A 15,853-nucleotide genomic window follows, 5' to 3' on the forward strand; every position below is an offset into this window, starting at 1 on the left:
GCGGGTCCCTCTGCTCCAGGCTGAGTGTTTCAGCCCGGGGAGCAGCTGGCTCTCCCGGCCGTCCCCCGGCGATGGCAAGGTGCGGGACAACCTCTGGACTCGCTCGCTGTTTCTCCTCATTTCCAACCGGTGGCCGGCGCCTATGGAATGTGGAGATGGGAGAGGATGCTGAGGACTTGCCATCACCGTAAGGACCGTTTGGGTATGCGGCGGCGGGCAGGCAAGCCGGCGGCAGCGTGCCGGGGCAGCGGGGCGGTGGGCTTCGCCGGCAGCATGCTGCTGCTGAGCCGCTCCGCTCTCCATCTTCCAGCCTTGTGGTGGTACCTCTTCCTCTCTGCCGACGCCCAGGAGGTGGCCACCTTCACGGTGCAGTACCGCGTGTTCGAGGAAGTGCCGCCCGGAACGGTGATAGGGATGCTGGCCGAGCACTTCGAGGGGGGCGAGAGCGGTGAAACAGCGGATACCTTCCAGCTGATGGAGACCCCCAGGAGGTTCCCGTTGCACATGGGGAGCGGTGACGGGGTGCTCAGCACGGCCGGGCGGGTGGACAGGGAGCAGCTGTGCCGGCACAGTGATCCCTGCTGGGTCTCGTTCAACGTGCTGGCTGGCCAAAACCTGGCTCTCATTCACGTGGAGGTTCAAGTGCTGGACGTCAATGACAACGCACCGCGGTTCCCCACGCCCGAACTGGAGCTGGAGATGTCGGAGAGCGCATCCCTGCGGACGCGGATCCCGCTGGACAGAGCCCTGGATGCCGACGCTGGCCCCAATGCCCGCTGCTCCTACTCCCTCTCCCGCAGCGAGCACTTTGCTCTGGAGGTTGTCTCCAGCTCCGACGGGACACGGCACGCGGAGCTCGTCGTGGTTAAAGAAGTGGACCGGGAGCTGCACTCCTCCTTCGACCTCGTGCTGACGGCTACTGATCACGGGGAGCCACCAAAATCAGGTACTGCTTTAATTAAAGTCATCGTCCTTGACTCCAACGATAACAGCCCCGTCTTTGCAGAGAGCTCTTTGACGGTAGAGGTTCGGGAGGATGCTCTGCCCGGGACCCTCCTTGTGACGGTCACGGCCACCGACCCCGACCAGGGCCCCAACGGGGAGATCGAGTACAGCCTGAGCAAGCACGCGCCCCGGGAGGTGCTGAGTGCTTTCGGCATCGATGCCCGCACAGGCAGCATCATCCTGAAGCACCCGCTGGACTACGAGGAAACACACACCTACGAGCTGGACGTGCAAGCGCGGGACCTGGGCGCCAACCCCATCCCAGCACACTGCAAGATCCTGGTCAAAGTCCTGGATGTCAACGACAACGCTCCCGATGTCCACGTCACCTGGGCTGCGCGGGCGCCCGTGCTCTCCGAAGCCCTCCCCAAAGACAGCTTCGTGGCTCTGGTGACAGCCAGCGACCCCGATTCGGGAAGCAACGGGCAAGTGCACTGCTCCCTCAGTCAAGGGTATGAGCACTTCAGGCTGAAGAGGACCAACAGCCACAGCTACGTGCTGATGACCAACGCCACGCTGGACAGGGAGCTGCGCGCCGAGTACAACCTGACGCTGGTGGTGCGGGACCATGGAGACCTCTCCTTGGCCGTGCTGAAGCACCTCACTATCTGCATCAGCGACGTCAACGACAACGCCCCCTCCTTTGAGAAGGCCACCTACGAGGCTGCCGTTGCCGAGAACAGCGAAGCACCTGCCTTCTTGCTCACCGTCCGTGCCACTGACCCTGACCTGGGTTTCAATGGTAAAATCACCTACGGCATCCCAAACGCCTCCGCTTCAGATCTGGTCTCGATTGACCCCACCACCGGGGATGTTTATGCCCTCCAAGCTTTTGATTACGAGCAGGTGAGGAGCCTGCAGTTCCTGGTGACGGCAGAGGATGGTGGTCACCCCAAGCTGGCATCCAACGTCTCCATCAGGCTGGCTGTGCTCGACCGGAACGACAACGCGCCCGTCATCACCGCGCCGGCACTGGTGGGAGGCGCTGCCACACTCTCTGTCCTGGTCAATGTGGAGACGGGGTGCTTCTGGGTGGCCCCCAGGAACGGGAGCACCCGAGGGACTGCAGCAGTGACCAACGCAACACTTGCGTCATGCACCAGCGCTCCCCTCCTCTTCACCTTCGCAGCCAGGGACGTGGACTCTGGCCTCAACGGGGCTCTCCGGTATGATCTGGTGGGTGGGGATGATGCCGGGCTCTTCATCCTGGACCCTATTTTGGGGCAGCTCTTCCTCAATGCCAGCAACGCCAGCAGCCTCGCCGGCAGCGAGCGGGAGCTGGTGGTCAGGGTCAGCGATGGGGGGGACATCCCCCTGCACACCCTGGCTCGGGTCCGCTTAGTTTTCCGGCACCATGGGGCATTCTCCAAAATCTCAGCCCAGGATCCGGGGTGGCTGAGCCCCTCCCTGGTGGCTGTTACCTGCCTGGGGGCTCTTCTAGGTGGGTGTCTTCTCCTTTTGGCTTTAACCCTGTCTTTGCGTAAGAAGGAGAAGAAGGATGGCATGGCCTACAACTGCAGGGAGGCAGAGGATGCTCGCAGGCAGCAGCACCTCAAGAAGCCGCACAGGCAGATCCAGAAGACGGATATCCACCTCGTCCCGCTGCTCCGGGGCCGGCCCCGGGATGCCGAGCCCCCCCGTCCCTGCCAGGAGGATCTGGCCGGCACAGCCGCCCCCGCGCCGGGGAGCTCCGCACAGGCTCCCCTCCACCTCACCCCCACTCTCTACAGGACCCTGAGAAATCAGAGGACCCAAAAGGACTCAGATGAGCAGCAGGGGACCTTCAACCCGCCCATCCTGCAGCGCCGGCCCTGCCAGCCCCACAGACAGAAAAATTTGGCAAAAGAGGCTGTGAGCCCCGCGGATGCACTACCGCACTGCAAGAGCTTGGGGAAGCCACCGCAGGGGTCTGTGGGAGAGCCCCCGCTGCCACCCGACCAGCCCCTGGGACCTGGGCAGCCCCAGCCCCACCAGCACATCCTCAGGAGCCTGGTCCGGCTGTCGCTGGTCGCACTGGCGGAGCAGAGCCCCACCGGGGAGTTCGCGATGGAGTCGCCCCCGGTGCAGGTAAGAGCTGCCCTGCATGTTGCCGGAGGTGTGGACCCCCCCAAATCCTTCCTTGCCCCGTTCTTGCACACCCTGGGGTGGTGGGTACGCGCAACCTGATGGTCTTTGGTTGGTCTCTTCTCCCATCCCTGGGCAGAGTAAGGGTTGGGTAGGATGAATGCCCCCCACCACCATGGGCAGGGTCTCCCCATGGACACCCTGGGAGCTGGGGTGGAGGATGGCTGTCCCACGGGGAAGGGGACAACCCCACGCTCACCTCCCAAGGGAGCGTGCGGGCGGGGAACGACGGGCAGGGACGGCGCAGGGGAAGCGCTGGGGCCGGGTGGGCTGCCTGGCCGCTTGTTCCCCCCCCACCCGGCGTGGGGATGCTGAACCATCTGCAGGAGGAGGAAATGCTATAAAAAGGCCGGGGGGTTTGGAGGGGACGTCCTGGCAGGAAGCAGCTTGAGTGGCGAGGGCCAGGGCTCAACAGGCTTTTCCTGCCTTACAGCAAATCTCCCAGCTGCTCTCCCTGCTGCACCAGGGCCAGTTCCAGCCCAGAACAAACCACAGGGGAAACAAGTACACGGCCAAGAACGGCAGCAGGTAAGGCCGGCTCTCAGCCCTTCCCCTCCCCACGCCCCCTTCTCCTGCCCCTCTGCTGCCTCTGCTCCAGCCCCGCTGGCCCCAAGAGCCTCCTATGGCAGGAGAGACCAGGGCAGTGGGCGCAAAAGGCCAGAACCTCGTCCCCAGTTTTGCTGACCTGAATTTGGGGAGGTAGGTCCTCCCTTCAGGGGATGGCTGTGCTCCTTTGGTCCTGTCTCCCTGTTGGTACCCAGCTCCCTCCTTGGGTTGCTCTTTGCTTCCTTCCTGAGGAACCTTCAGTAGCATTTTCCATACCAGGAGGTGAATGCTCCTAAGGATGCCAGGGCTCCATCGCTGCCTCGCCATGTCCCCACCTGCCCAGGCCATGGGCAGACACCATTTTCTCCACCTCTCTCCTCATCATTTCCATCTGCTGAGGATGGGGAGGGAGGCAGAGCCACCCTGGGGCTGCTGGGCTGCGATGCTCCTTGCCTGGTCCTGCTGGCGGGCAGCTCCTCTGCGTTCACGGAGAAGAGCCAGCAGCTCCCTGTTTGCCCAGGACCTCCCCGCGGAAGCTTAAAAACCCTCTTGGGCCAGAAATGTGGAGCAGCCCCATGTGCAGCCCAGCACCCAGCTGGGGCCCAGTTTTTAGAGGGTCCAGGACACTCCCGATCCCAGTGCTTTTGCTCATGTGATGTTTTTCTTGAAAACCAAAACCAAAATTCATTAATTGGTGGAGACTGAAATTATTATGCCTGCAGTGCTGTGAACGATGCACTGAGAGGATGCCCACGCCCCACCTCTGGGTCATTTTATGGGGGGTAAAGCCAACCACCTTCGAAGCAACCAGGTGGGCAGGGTTGTGCTGAGGGTTGAAGCGTGACCGGAGTGTTTTGACCCCTCACAGGGCTGCGGGGCTGGATGCTGACTGCCTGAGCACGAAGGACAGCGGGCACGGCGAGAGCGAGGCGGAGGACCGCGATTCGGAGAGCGGCTTCGAGTTCTCTGTGCAGCAGCTGGTGGGAGAGGAGCTGGAGACCCTCCTAGAGCCGCAGGCAGGTGAGGTGGCCTCGCTACTGGGAGCATGCTGGGGCTGGTGGGGGGGCTCCAGCACCAGGATCTCCTCAAATAACACACTAACCCCATTCAGAAGATAAAACGGGCTGGCCTGCAGCAAGCCAGGGGACATCTCATCTCCTAGGGTGGCTCTGACATTGGCAGATGCTTGGGACAGCTTGTATGGACCTTCCTCTGCTTTTGGTACCAGGCAGCTCACAGCAGAGGGACTCGCTAAGCTTCATGTTGGGTTTTTTTCTGTGTTGAATCCCTCTTGCTCCATCTTTCCTCCCATGGATGTGTCTGCTGTTGTTTAGCTGATTTGTGAGGTTGACCTCTGTTGTTGCGTAGGGGTGAAGACCAGTTTAACTATGCACTGCGTGAACTGCTTCCCACGCTGACCCGAGCCCCCTCGTTTCATGGTCCCCCAGTCCATGCAGAGTGAGAAAGCTGAAGAGTTGTCCTTGTCGAGCCCCTCAAGATGTTATATACCCTTTGAGTCCCATCAGGCTCCTGTTTCCTACCAGCCTGAACTGGTCCAGCCTCATCTCCTGTGACCAACCTGTTGCTAATTTCAGTCTATCTTTATTGAGATGTGGTGAGCAGAATTGTGTGCAGTGTTTAGGACACATCTACACACTTGCCGGTATAAGAAGGTCTTCTGGTTTGCTCTTCTATCCCACCAAAGATCCATACCGAGTTCTCTTACCAAACTTCATGGTGACACTCAAATCCCTCCTGTGCATGGTGGGAGAGCCATCAATACCTGAGGTGTCGTTCCCCACGACAGTTATCCAACAGTTGGTGACACAGAAATCCACCAGCCACTTTTTGCTCATGGCACTCAGTATTATTAGGTCCTTCAGGAACCCTCTGCTTTTTAGGTGTTTTAGTGGAGTCAAGACCAACGCCATCCGCTTTTCCATGTCATTTCTCGCTATGCTGAACAGATACTCTGGGACTCCACTAATGACCCCTCTTTGTGAGGAAGATTATTTACTCCTGCCCTCACTTCCCAGCTTTTAACACGTATTGGTCCCTAACCGAACCTGGCTGCTAACTCAGGGACAGCTCAGGTCCCCTGTGAGCCTGGCTGGTGATCTTCTGTAAGCTCAGGTGTCATCTGTCAATCAGAACTCTTCATCCACCTCTTCCAAAGACACCCAAAATTTTGCAAACCGCAATTCCCTGCCTTGCAAATGTCACGGCAGCTCTTGTCCGAATAGCAGGTACTGGCTATCTGCCGAGTCTCGCGTATAACGATTCCTATGGATCTGCCTGCGCTAGATTCACCTTCCCACGCGTAAAAACTCATGTCACAATTTCCACCTTCCCTTCCTCTGATACTGTGTTCGTTTGAAGCAGTAGTTAATGAACAGCAGTTAATAAACCAAGCAATTTCATATCTGAGTTCCTCTAGCACTCTGGGGTGAACACCATCTGGGCCTGACATTTTCTACATGTTCCTTTTATTGATTTGTTCTACAAAATCTCTTCTACTGGCATTTCAATTTGAAAGAGTCGGGCTGACTCATGTCCCGTAGCAGAAATTTCATTGCGGAGCCCCTGCGCCCCTCCACAGCAAGAACTCACTGCGGTGTGCTGCTGTGGTCGTTCCCATTGCGGAGCCAGGCATTTTCTCTGCTCGTGCTCAGAGGGAGAACGACGCTGCTGCTGTCCGTTTGCCTTCCTGCTCTTTCATTCTAGTAAGGAGCAAACAAAGGAAAGGCTGGGTGAAACGAGAGCTGCAAGCTTCCTCAGATATAAAGGTCCTGCAGCCAAGAGCAGGGAGCGATCAGGCTGCCCAGCTCCATCCCATGGGTGTACGGACGTGCACTGGTTCCAGTAAAGGGACTGGTGGACCTGCTCAGCAGATCTGTCCAGACCCAGTCGTGCCCAGACATGTAGCATCCCAGAAAATCCGTGCCATGGCAAGGCATATCTATGAAGTGCCATCTCCCATGCTTTTTGGATTTGATAGAAAAAAACAACCAAACCCCTTTGGCCAAATTACTGGAATTTCACAGTGGACACCAGTGGTGCATGCTGAGGCTCTGCCAGTGCGGCTTCCTGCCCACTGGACGTGACCAAAGAGGCTGCCCTGTTCCCGTGGTGAAAAACAACATTAACCGTGAGCCCAGACCTTCCCAAAAAGGCAACGGAGCGCAGACGACGGAGCCGCTGGACTCCTTCCTCTTCTCCCAAACACAAACAGAGAAGTGAACTCGCATCCTGCGAGGAGGAGGAAGGAAGCGTCGCTTGTGCTCTGGAGTATCGTAACAGCTGGCGGAGGCCGGCTGGGCCTTTGTGTTATCCGCAGCGGGTGGACGGCAGGAGTCGTCTGGCCCGGGCAGCTACCTGCTTGTTTACGCTGTGAGCTGCGAGCCGCCGGCTGAACTCGCAGCGCTCAGCACCGTCTAGTAACACCTATCCCTCGCCAGCGAAACGGCGCGCTCACAGCAGCAGATGAAAGAGAGAACTTTATTCATTATTAAAAAAAAAAAACCCAAACACCATTAAAATAAGGCAGTAAAGAGTTATTGGTCAAATTAAACATACCTAATTTAAGGTTTCATGGTCACAGGACCATCAGCCTACAGTCGTGGCTCTCCCCGCAGCGAGCAGACGCCTGTTGTGCTCTGCTCCAGAGCTGAAGCGGCAAAATATTCAGGGAATGCAGCGGCTTCTTGCAGAGCTGGGAGGAGAGAACTGTGGATGTTTTAGAGTAAAAATGTGAGACTTCAGCCTGCTTGGGAGAGCTCTTAAGGAACAGTCACCACGACTGCAAGAAAATACTGAGATTGCAGGAAGAAGAAGTTAAGCAATACAAAACTTTGGGTTCTCAGCTGAAATAAAAGCTAAGTGACGCAGCTGCCTTTCTCTCCTCACCAGGTTTTGAGTCCCAGCTCTCACCCCCATCCCACCCACCCTGGGACACAGTTGTTTCTCAGAGAAAAAGGACTGATTACTTAGCCGGCTGAGGAAGGTTTGTCTCGGTGGCTGACCAGCCACTGGCCGAGGACACGCTGCGGCAGGGTATCGATTATCTTCCAGTAGCAGCAGAGAAGTGACCTCCTTTCAGCAGTCACTTCGTAAATCAGAGCTGCGTAATTATTATAACGACAGCAGCTCTGGCCATCTGATTGGGACTGCTGTGGTATTTAGTGCTTGATGGCCAGACACCAGTTATTTGTTTTGCTGCTCTGACTGAAACTGTTTCACAAAGCCGGCGGTTGCTTCCAATCTCCCGGGGGTTCCAGGTTACGCTTTGGCAAGGACGCAGTGCGGGGCTGGAAGCAGCGTCTGTGCACCACATCACGGAGCCCTGTTTACCAACGGCAACGCTCTACCTGAAAAACAAGAACCCCCGTTTCCTTTCCTGCTGTCTGATGAGGAAGCTATTCCAGGCTCAGCCTGCCGTGGGGTCCTTCCTTTAATTTCCAGTATATGTTTGTCCATGGACAGTTATAATAACTTCTTCTGTTGCCAACACTATTTTAAGCATAAAGATTTCCTTTGTCGGTGCTTATCTCATCAAAATAATGACAGGTTGCAGGCAGGTCCCCAAGGAGCATTTGCTTCCTCAGGCCAAGCAACCCCTGCCTTTGGGGTCCCCACCACGCGAGCCTGGACTCGCGCCTGTTCCCACCTCAATTGTTTTCTCTGCACTTCTCTCATTTCGGATCCTTTTTCCTCCAGATGGATAATCAGATTTGTATGTAATACTCCTAATCAGGTCTCGCCAGACCTACTAACACAGGGAATACCTTGACCAACGCATTGTGTGATTCCATTTGCCCATTTTGGGGCAGAATTGCATTACCGGGACATTAACCAGCCTGCAGCCCACACCCACACCAGGCTCCCACTGCTCCTCATCTGTTTCCAGTTGATGAACAACCACTTTATAGCTCAATATTTTTCTTACGAGTCTTCAACCATCCAGCTGTGCATTTTATAATCCAGAATTTCATTCTACTTCTTGTTATTACTGTTTTCACAATACCCCATTTCTTTTTGGCCTCAATACGCCTGCTTCGCAGCAAATTCCCACCCTAGAGTGACCCTTAAGGGAAGTCCAGCAGCGAGCTTTTTTCTGTCCGATACTTCCCCCTTGAAAGCCTTCCACTGACGGCTCCCCTTCAGCCACTCCTAAACCCTCACTTTCGCTGGCTTTGCTAACAATTTAGTGGAGTGCCACTTGACGCTGCAACAAATGAGAAAGCAAAGTGATCCTAATGGTTACTGTACTTAAAAAAAACACAACCCCAAACCACAGGAGTTTTAAACCAGTTCTAGTTTAGTTTTTTAAGCTGCTGGTTTGAAAGATGCTGCTCGTAGCTTATCCCTAGACCTGCTTACAACCAGTTCTCTCGCAGCTGATTTCAGGAAGTCTCCTCATTCCTCAATGATTTTTTTTCTTTTTGTCATATTTTTTTTCCTCTTCCCTCCTGCAGTCTCGTCTAATCCACGTCTCACCAGTTCTTGTTTTTGCTCCCTCCAGAGCTGGCCCTCAAGAGGCTGACAGCTGCTGACCCAGCATGGGTGGCTCGGCTCTCCTTGCCACTCACCAGTAACTACAAGGACAACGTCTTCTCCCCTGACTCTGCGCATTCCCCTCAGGACGAGGAAGCCGCAAGGCAGGAGAAACCAAGGACCTTTGAGACCTTTGGCAAAGGTGCTGGGTCTGACTCAAATGCTGCTGGGACAAGACTGGCCAGCACCTTCCTCTCAGAAATGAGCACCCTCTTTGAAATGATTTTGTCCCAGAAGGTCCAAGTCCACAACGAAACAGGCTCGGGGCTTCTGCGGCAGCTGTCGGCACGTGGGAAGAGCCTTGGACTGGAAGACAGTGCTCCTGTTCTGTAGGCAGCTTGGATGGCTGTGATAAGGAGAGAAGAGTCAAATAGTTTTCTGTATTTGGGGTGCAGACGTGTGCTTTAACGGGGTCATTGCATCACCCACGTCTAGACTGATCATGACAGGCATATTTCTTCCTTTGCCTCCCCCCATCAAATTTCTCCATGACTGATTTCACCTTGTTAAGTTCCTTTCTACCCGCCTGTTCTCGCCCTCCTAGCTTTCCTCCTCTTCCGCCCCCATCTTTCACCTTACCATCCCAAACCACACAACAGCAGGAGGGCCCTTCCTCCCAGGGCACGCCAGTTGCAGGAGGGGTTGTTGGATTAACCACAAGCACAAAGCCGTCAGCTACATCCACGTGATCGCACACGGTGCACCATGGATAACAAAATATCACAGTCAGGGACTTTGTAACGGGCTGCGGAGTTGGGCTCCGGGATTTCTGTTCTTATTTAAATAAAATTGTTTTTTTTCTAACACTACCATCTCTGGAGTAAGGTGCACTCTAGGTGACATAATGATGGATCTACAGAAAGCCGGAAACGGCAGCTCAGAAAGGGAGATCTGCCCGTTGTCTCCCACCGATCCTTTCAGCTTTTGTGGTCCTACCACTGTGAACCTGGCATTTTGTAAAACGCCTCAACACCAGCACTCCGGCCCTGGCATCTTTGCTACAGCTGCACTAGGTGCCCACAATTTCCTTCTCCCTGCTCTCTTTGGAGGCCATCAGATTTTGGAGTGTAGTCCTTGCCCAGAAGCAGACAACAGATGGCGGGAGTCTGCCGAAGGTAACCTGGGAAAAGGGAAGCGTGAAAACGCTGTTTTGAAATTTTCAGTCACAAGCTTCAACCATATTATGGGTTTTCACTTTGATCTGTAGGTATGTGAGCTGTAAGATAGTTTTACAATAATAGCATGTGTGTGAAAGCTAAGATACGGATATTTAGGATAATTATGTGTAGGAAAACTAAGATAAGATACAGAGGAAGGAGCACAGAAGTGGTGGTAACCATGGGGCTCTGCACTTGCAGAGAATGGAAAGCCAACAGTGGCGTAAGCACCTGGAGTGCGTAAGCCAGGCTGTGAAGGCACCGCCAGCCTCCCCTCCGGCACAACACAGGGCCAGTAGCACTTCACACACACTGCTTGCTTTCCTTCACCGCCTTTCCATTAAAAATACCGCACTGACGTCTCCAGAGACACCGCAGCTCCCAACACAGGTTTCGCCAAAGTTAATTTGCTCATGGTGGGGCCGTCACATCAGGTGTCTCTGGGTGGTATTTTTGGCTTTAATTTACTGTTAAGCTGAAAAAGAATGGGCAGCGTGACCCAGCAGACATGATCCTGCAGCACCTCAAGTGTCCTACCTGCGTTCCCCTTCCATGCACCTGGAGGTGACAGTGCCCTGCTTTAGCGTGTACACACACGAGCCGCAGCAGCAGACAATCACACAGATAATTTAAAGCAGAGTAAAAGATAAAATTATCCCTTTCTGTTGGTCTCAGGACCAAATGGCAAAAGCAGCAGAGTCAGATTTCCCCAGGGAGACTCTTTAATATCCAAAATATCCACTGTTGTACTTGGAGTCTCCAACGTGCTGTACAGCTGACCCTGGCTCTGACAATAAACCACGCTGATGCGTTCGCCCCAGCCTGCTTATAGTTCTGTGCTGCTAATAGAAGTGTCTTGCTGGTTTGTTTCACAAACAAACCAGGCTCTTGCACCAAAACAGTGACAGTCAGCCAAATTCTTACTGAGATGCAGCTGTGCAAACCAGGAGGGAGGCCCCTCTGTGACTGTGAGGAGACGCAGCCCTACGGGATTCCTCTGCGCCTCGGGAACACACACAGAGGACAAACGCGCGGCACAACCTCCCGTCTTCCTCTGGAAAACTACTTTGATGTGCCTGTCAAAGGACAATCTTTACACAAAAATACACTATAATAAGCAGACTAAAAAGGAGACAAATTCCTCCCTCGGTTCAATTTCCTGAATCTGCAAACTGCTTTCAACCCCCCCAACTCTTCCCCCCATCCCGTCCTGACCAATGCGTAAGCACGCTGTGGATTATCACAGAATAGGAAATCCACCCGAGGAATTTCCTGCTAATTGTATCCTGCTTGATAAAGGAAATGTCTAAGAAAGTTTGGTGGGAGCAGAAAGAGAGACCCGACTAGAAGAACAATCAGATGTGTTGAGATCTGGCTCTGCCCCTCCCTTGCTGAATGGAGACCACAGCAAGTTCAGGATGGGGCCATTGCCTTTGTTTTTCACAGCCTGATCTACACAAAGCACCAGAGCACCATGGCCACAGGAAGCTGGAGAGTTTGTACAGATGCCCTTGAACCAGTTTAAACTGGTGTGGATAAATGCTTTTTTCCGGATTCAGCTGCCCCAGTGGAAGAAATTTTCATCCCAGCTGCTTGCCGCTGCCTGCCTGACAGCGGTTACCGCCCGCCGGGAGCATCCCTTATCTAATTCGGTGAAAATGAGCTGGCGTGCTCAGCAAACAGCCACAATATAAATTTTGAAGCAAACCTTCCTTATCGTGACTCAAAGGGGTGGACCCATGGGAGCAGCTCACTGCCAGAGCTGAAGAAATAATAACTGGGGACAGCAGGACACTGACAACGGTGCAGGACGGCTGAGGACAGCCGTCGTTCTCCCCAGTTCAGGTGGATCCATAAGCCATCTCCCACAAAAACCTGCGTCCTAATGATCAGAATTCCCTCTCTTGCTTGCACCGGTTTGAAACCAGATTAAACTGCCACAACAGCAACGTAGAGACAAGCCCAGTTTGTGCTGGTAGCAGAACTGCTGTGGGACCAGCTAACCTTGAAGTGAGATCAAACTGCCTCAGAGGGTGCAGGCCAGGCTCACCACAGAGCTGCCAACACCACCATACAGTGGCTTGTAAACCCCACTGGGGGACCGTGTGCAAGACGTGCAGGGCTACTGGAGTTACAGCCCCAAATCGTGTCACCGTGGCACGGCGGGAGGCTATACGTAGCTCCGTACAGAGATGGAGGAGCATAAGAAACATCCTTGTACTGGAAGGCGGAGGGCCACATGACATGGTGGCGTCGGAGATATCACAAGGTTTATTCTCAAAATCCTGATATTTAAAAGTGGCTCCTGTTCCACTAACAGAAAGCTTTCTCTTTTCACTCACTGCTAGCCTGCTTCCAGCTGCACGCAGCCTAAGAAGGGCTGCCTTTCCCCTCTGCCTGCTCGTTTCACTTACCGACTGCTCTAATAGCAGCAGCGGTGGGGCTCCAAGCACCGCAGTTCCAGCGGCGCTGCCCTGTTTCCGAGGGCACGGCTCCATCCTGCGCTGCCAAGCGTCATCACGTGGAGTCCGTCTGCGCTCCACGAGTGGGGCAGGGCGAGGGCGGATTGTCTCGCCTGGGTGCCGCGGAGGCCTGCAGGCACACGCTCGACAGCCCAGAAGCAGGGGCTAGAGGAAGAGGCTCTTATTCTGGCAGGGAACGGCCGCTTTGTTTGCACATCTGAAAGTACGTTAAAACAAGACATTAATGATGCATCGTACTCTGGGAACAGCTTCTTCACTTCAGCTCGACTGGCAATAGCTGGTAAGAAGTGGAAAGAACCGAGAAAGAGAAGAGCACTCTTCAGGAAAAAGGACTGCTTGCCATGGCTCTGTGCTATGTTTCCTCTGGCAATATGGGCCCTGCTTTTATGGGGTCACTACCCCATGCAGCCCGTCACACCCTCTTCCCTCGCTGCCCGTGGTACCTTCCATGTCCTCTTCTAACACTCGCAGTCTCTCCTGAGCGTTCCTGTTCCCCGCCGCAGCCGACTGTCGGTAGTGTCTCATCGCTTCTGCCAGGTCCTGCTGCACTCCGAGGCCCTTCTCATAGCAAACGCCCACGTGATACCTGCTTTGGGCATCCTGGCCAGAGGAGAAAGCACAGTAATCAGCCCCACGTGACGGAGAAGTGACGACAGCACAGGAAAAGAGAATAGAGAGTCTTTAACGTCTTCTTTAAAGTTTACTGCTCTACCTTTGGTCCCTCAGACTGTATCTTCAGTAATTCAGTCCCTTCTTCAAGCACATAGTCAAGCAGAAGTTCTTACCAGCTATCTCTGCCTCGGCTCCTTCCTATCCCTTTCCAATTAAATTCACTGATTTCCCTTCAACGTCAAGGTCTGTGTCAAGGGAACAAAGGAACTGCTGTCTCCGCAGAGCATCCCGATTGTCTCAGGGGTCAGAGCTATGAGGACGTGGGCAGCCTGACTGCACCCACATCCTGATCACACCCAAACTCTGAGCACGCCCTGTGAGCTGCCCTACTACAGTTGACGCAGAAGTCTTGTCAAAACACAACAAATGCCACAGAGGTACTTGCTGCCAAGGGTTAGAAGATTGGTCCTTGGCAGCATCAGGCCATCAGGCCTGCAGCACAACAGTGCACCACTATCTTCTCCAGCCCCACCTAATTATATTCCAGAAGAAACCTCAAGCAGCAGAAATGAAGTGAAGAAAACAAGCACCTCCAACTGCTGAGAGTGAACTAGAAAATAGAGGGTGTCTTGTCAGTGAAAACAAATCCAGACCCATAATAAGATGATGAGAGGGCTGGAGCAGCTCTGCTGTGAGGCCAGGCTGAGAGATCTGGGGCTGTTCAGCCTGGAGAAGAGGAGGCTCTGGGGAGACCTTAGAGCGGCCTCCCAGTGCCTAAAGGGGGCTGCAGGAAAGGTGGGGAGAGACTCTTCGGTAGGGCCTGGTGTGACAGGACGAGGGGTGATGGTCTCAAAATAGAGGGAAGGAGATTTAGATTACACATGAGGAAAATTTTTTTTTATGCTGAGGGTGGTGGGGCACTGGCCCAGGTTGCCCAGAGAGGTGGTGGATGCCCCATCCCTGGAAACATTCCAGGCCAGGTTGGCCGGGGCTCTGAGCAACCTGATCTAGTCGGGGATGTCCCTGCTCCTGGCAGGGCGGTTAGACTGGATGACCTTTGAAGGTCCCTTCCAACCCAAAGCATTCTATGATTCTATGATATGTTTATATGTTGGCTGTGCACTTTATTGTTGAGATCCAATGGGAGGAAAAGGGTCCCCCAGACAGTGAGAAAGGAAGATGACAGTCCTGAAGATGTTGAAAAGATGGCATGGGCTAGTGGTCACACAGATCTTTTCCAGCAAAACAGCCAGCAAGATAACTTGTGGAGTATGACTGCCAGAAACATGACCTAAACAAGGCTTTGCAGAAAAAAAAGAAAAAAAGGAGAAAAAAAAAAAAGAAAAAAGAAGTAAGCAGCAAGTTGCAAGTTTTAATAAAGCCATGAGAAAAGAACATATTGCAAGCGTTGCTGTCTGGGATGTAGCTGGTGGAGGAAAGCGAAGAACTCAATGAGTGGGTGCTTCGCAGAATGTTGCACGTCTCAGTTTATGACAGCAATAAACTTCTTCAGAGATGAGATAAACATGCTGAAGGATTGGCACTTCAGATGTGACAAGAGACAGGGTTAAATACGTACGAAGTATTCCACTAGCCATCTCTTACACAATGACAAGAGAACACGAGGAGAAGAGATCTCGACCAGCATGGCATAAGTGACTGCGATATACTTTGAGATCTGAAGGGCAGACTCAGTTCTCCAGCAATAACTTGGTTTCTATGTTCTATGCCTGCACACGCGAAATAAAGGAGGATAAAAACTCTCATGGAGCCCTTCTCCCAGCACCCCAGGGAGCCTATGCACAGGCCTCCCACCAAAGATGAGGCCGTGGGACATCCACAGCCAGCAGCCATTGGGAAGCAGAGATGGGGAAAGATGATGGGGTTCTGAGAAAAGTCATGGCTGTGACCAAAACATGCAAAACACTGACCTAGGACCTGCTAGATCTTCTGTTTTTAAGGGCTTACTAAGCATTCAGTAAATGACAATCATCTATTTAATGAGATAATTTGTTGTTATACTTTGCAGCCTACACATCTGACATCAGGCTGGAAGAAAGGAGTCAGCGATGTAGCTTATGAGAGCTCTTTAGCAGGTTTGGAACTAAACACTGTATGGTGAGGTCTGAGCTGCTGTGGCTCGTCAGATCTGGTCCCACCAGTGATCAGACAGTGTTGCATTCTTAAAAGTGGGTGAAAACTGAAGCGGCAAAGTTTGCAAGGCATGTAATGTCATTCGGAGTGACACAACTTACTGTAAGGAATGAACTAGAGAAGATCTCACAAGACTAAGAGTGGGCCACACAATCACAGAGGAAACTTAGTGTTGATAAATGCAAAGCAGTGCTTATAGAAAGAATTTTGTGAGTCACT

The 15,853-nt window shown here is 53.6% G+C and overlaps 2 protein-coding genes across 5 annotated transcripts in view; one reads left to right on the plus strand and one right to left on the minus strand.

Moving 5' to 3' along the window:
* Positions 1–10,033, plus strand: PCDH12 (protocadherin 12). 4 transcript variants are annotated; one of them, XM_086758739.1, is made up of 5 exons: positions 1–2,171; positions 2,736–3,072; positions 3,563–3,657; positions 4,544–4,695; positions 9,197–10,033. In XM_086758739.1, exons 1-5 carry the CDS (start codon positions 148–150, stop codon positions 9,559–9,561), a joined length of 2,973 nt encoding a protein of 990 aa, XP_086614865.1. In that variant the 5' UTR covers positions 1–147; the 3' UTR covers positions 9,562–10,033. The 4 variants fall into 4 exon arrangements, with proteins under 4 accessions (XP_086614865.1, XP_086614863.1, XP_086614864.1 ...); XM_086758737.1 differs by having other exon boundaries at positions 1–202; positions 311–3,072; XM_086758738.1 differs by having other exon boundaries at positions 1–187; positions 311–3,072.
* DELE1 (DAP3 binding cell death enhancer 1) overlaps positions 9,437–15,853 on the minus strand; it is a 20,008-nt gene continuing 13,591 nt past the window's right edge. Inside the window, exons 10-12 of the mRNA XM_086758740.1 lie at positions 13,312–13,468; positions 12,800–13,064; positions 9,437–9,574 (exon numbers count right to left, since the gene is read on the minus strand). Coding sequence (XP_086614866.1) covers positions 12,808–13,064; positions 13,312–13,468 — 414 coding nt within the window. The 3' untranslated portion in view covers positions 9,437–9,574; positions 12,800–12,807. The remainder of the gene's footprint in view (positions 9,575–12,799; positions 13,065–13,311; positions 13,469–15,853) is intronic.

This window comes from Chlamydotis macqueenii, chromosome 14 (genome assembly GCF_036417535.1).
Source record: "Chlamydotis macqueenii isolate bChlMac1 chromosome 14, bChlMac1.mat, whole genome shotgun sequence".
NCBI lineage: Eukaryota > Metazoa > Chordata > Aves > Otidiformes > Otididae > Chlamydotis > Chlamydotis macqueenii.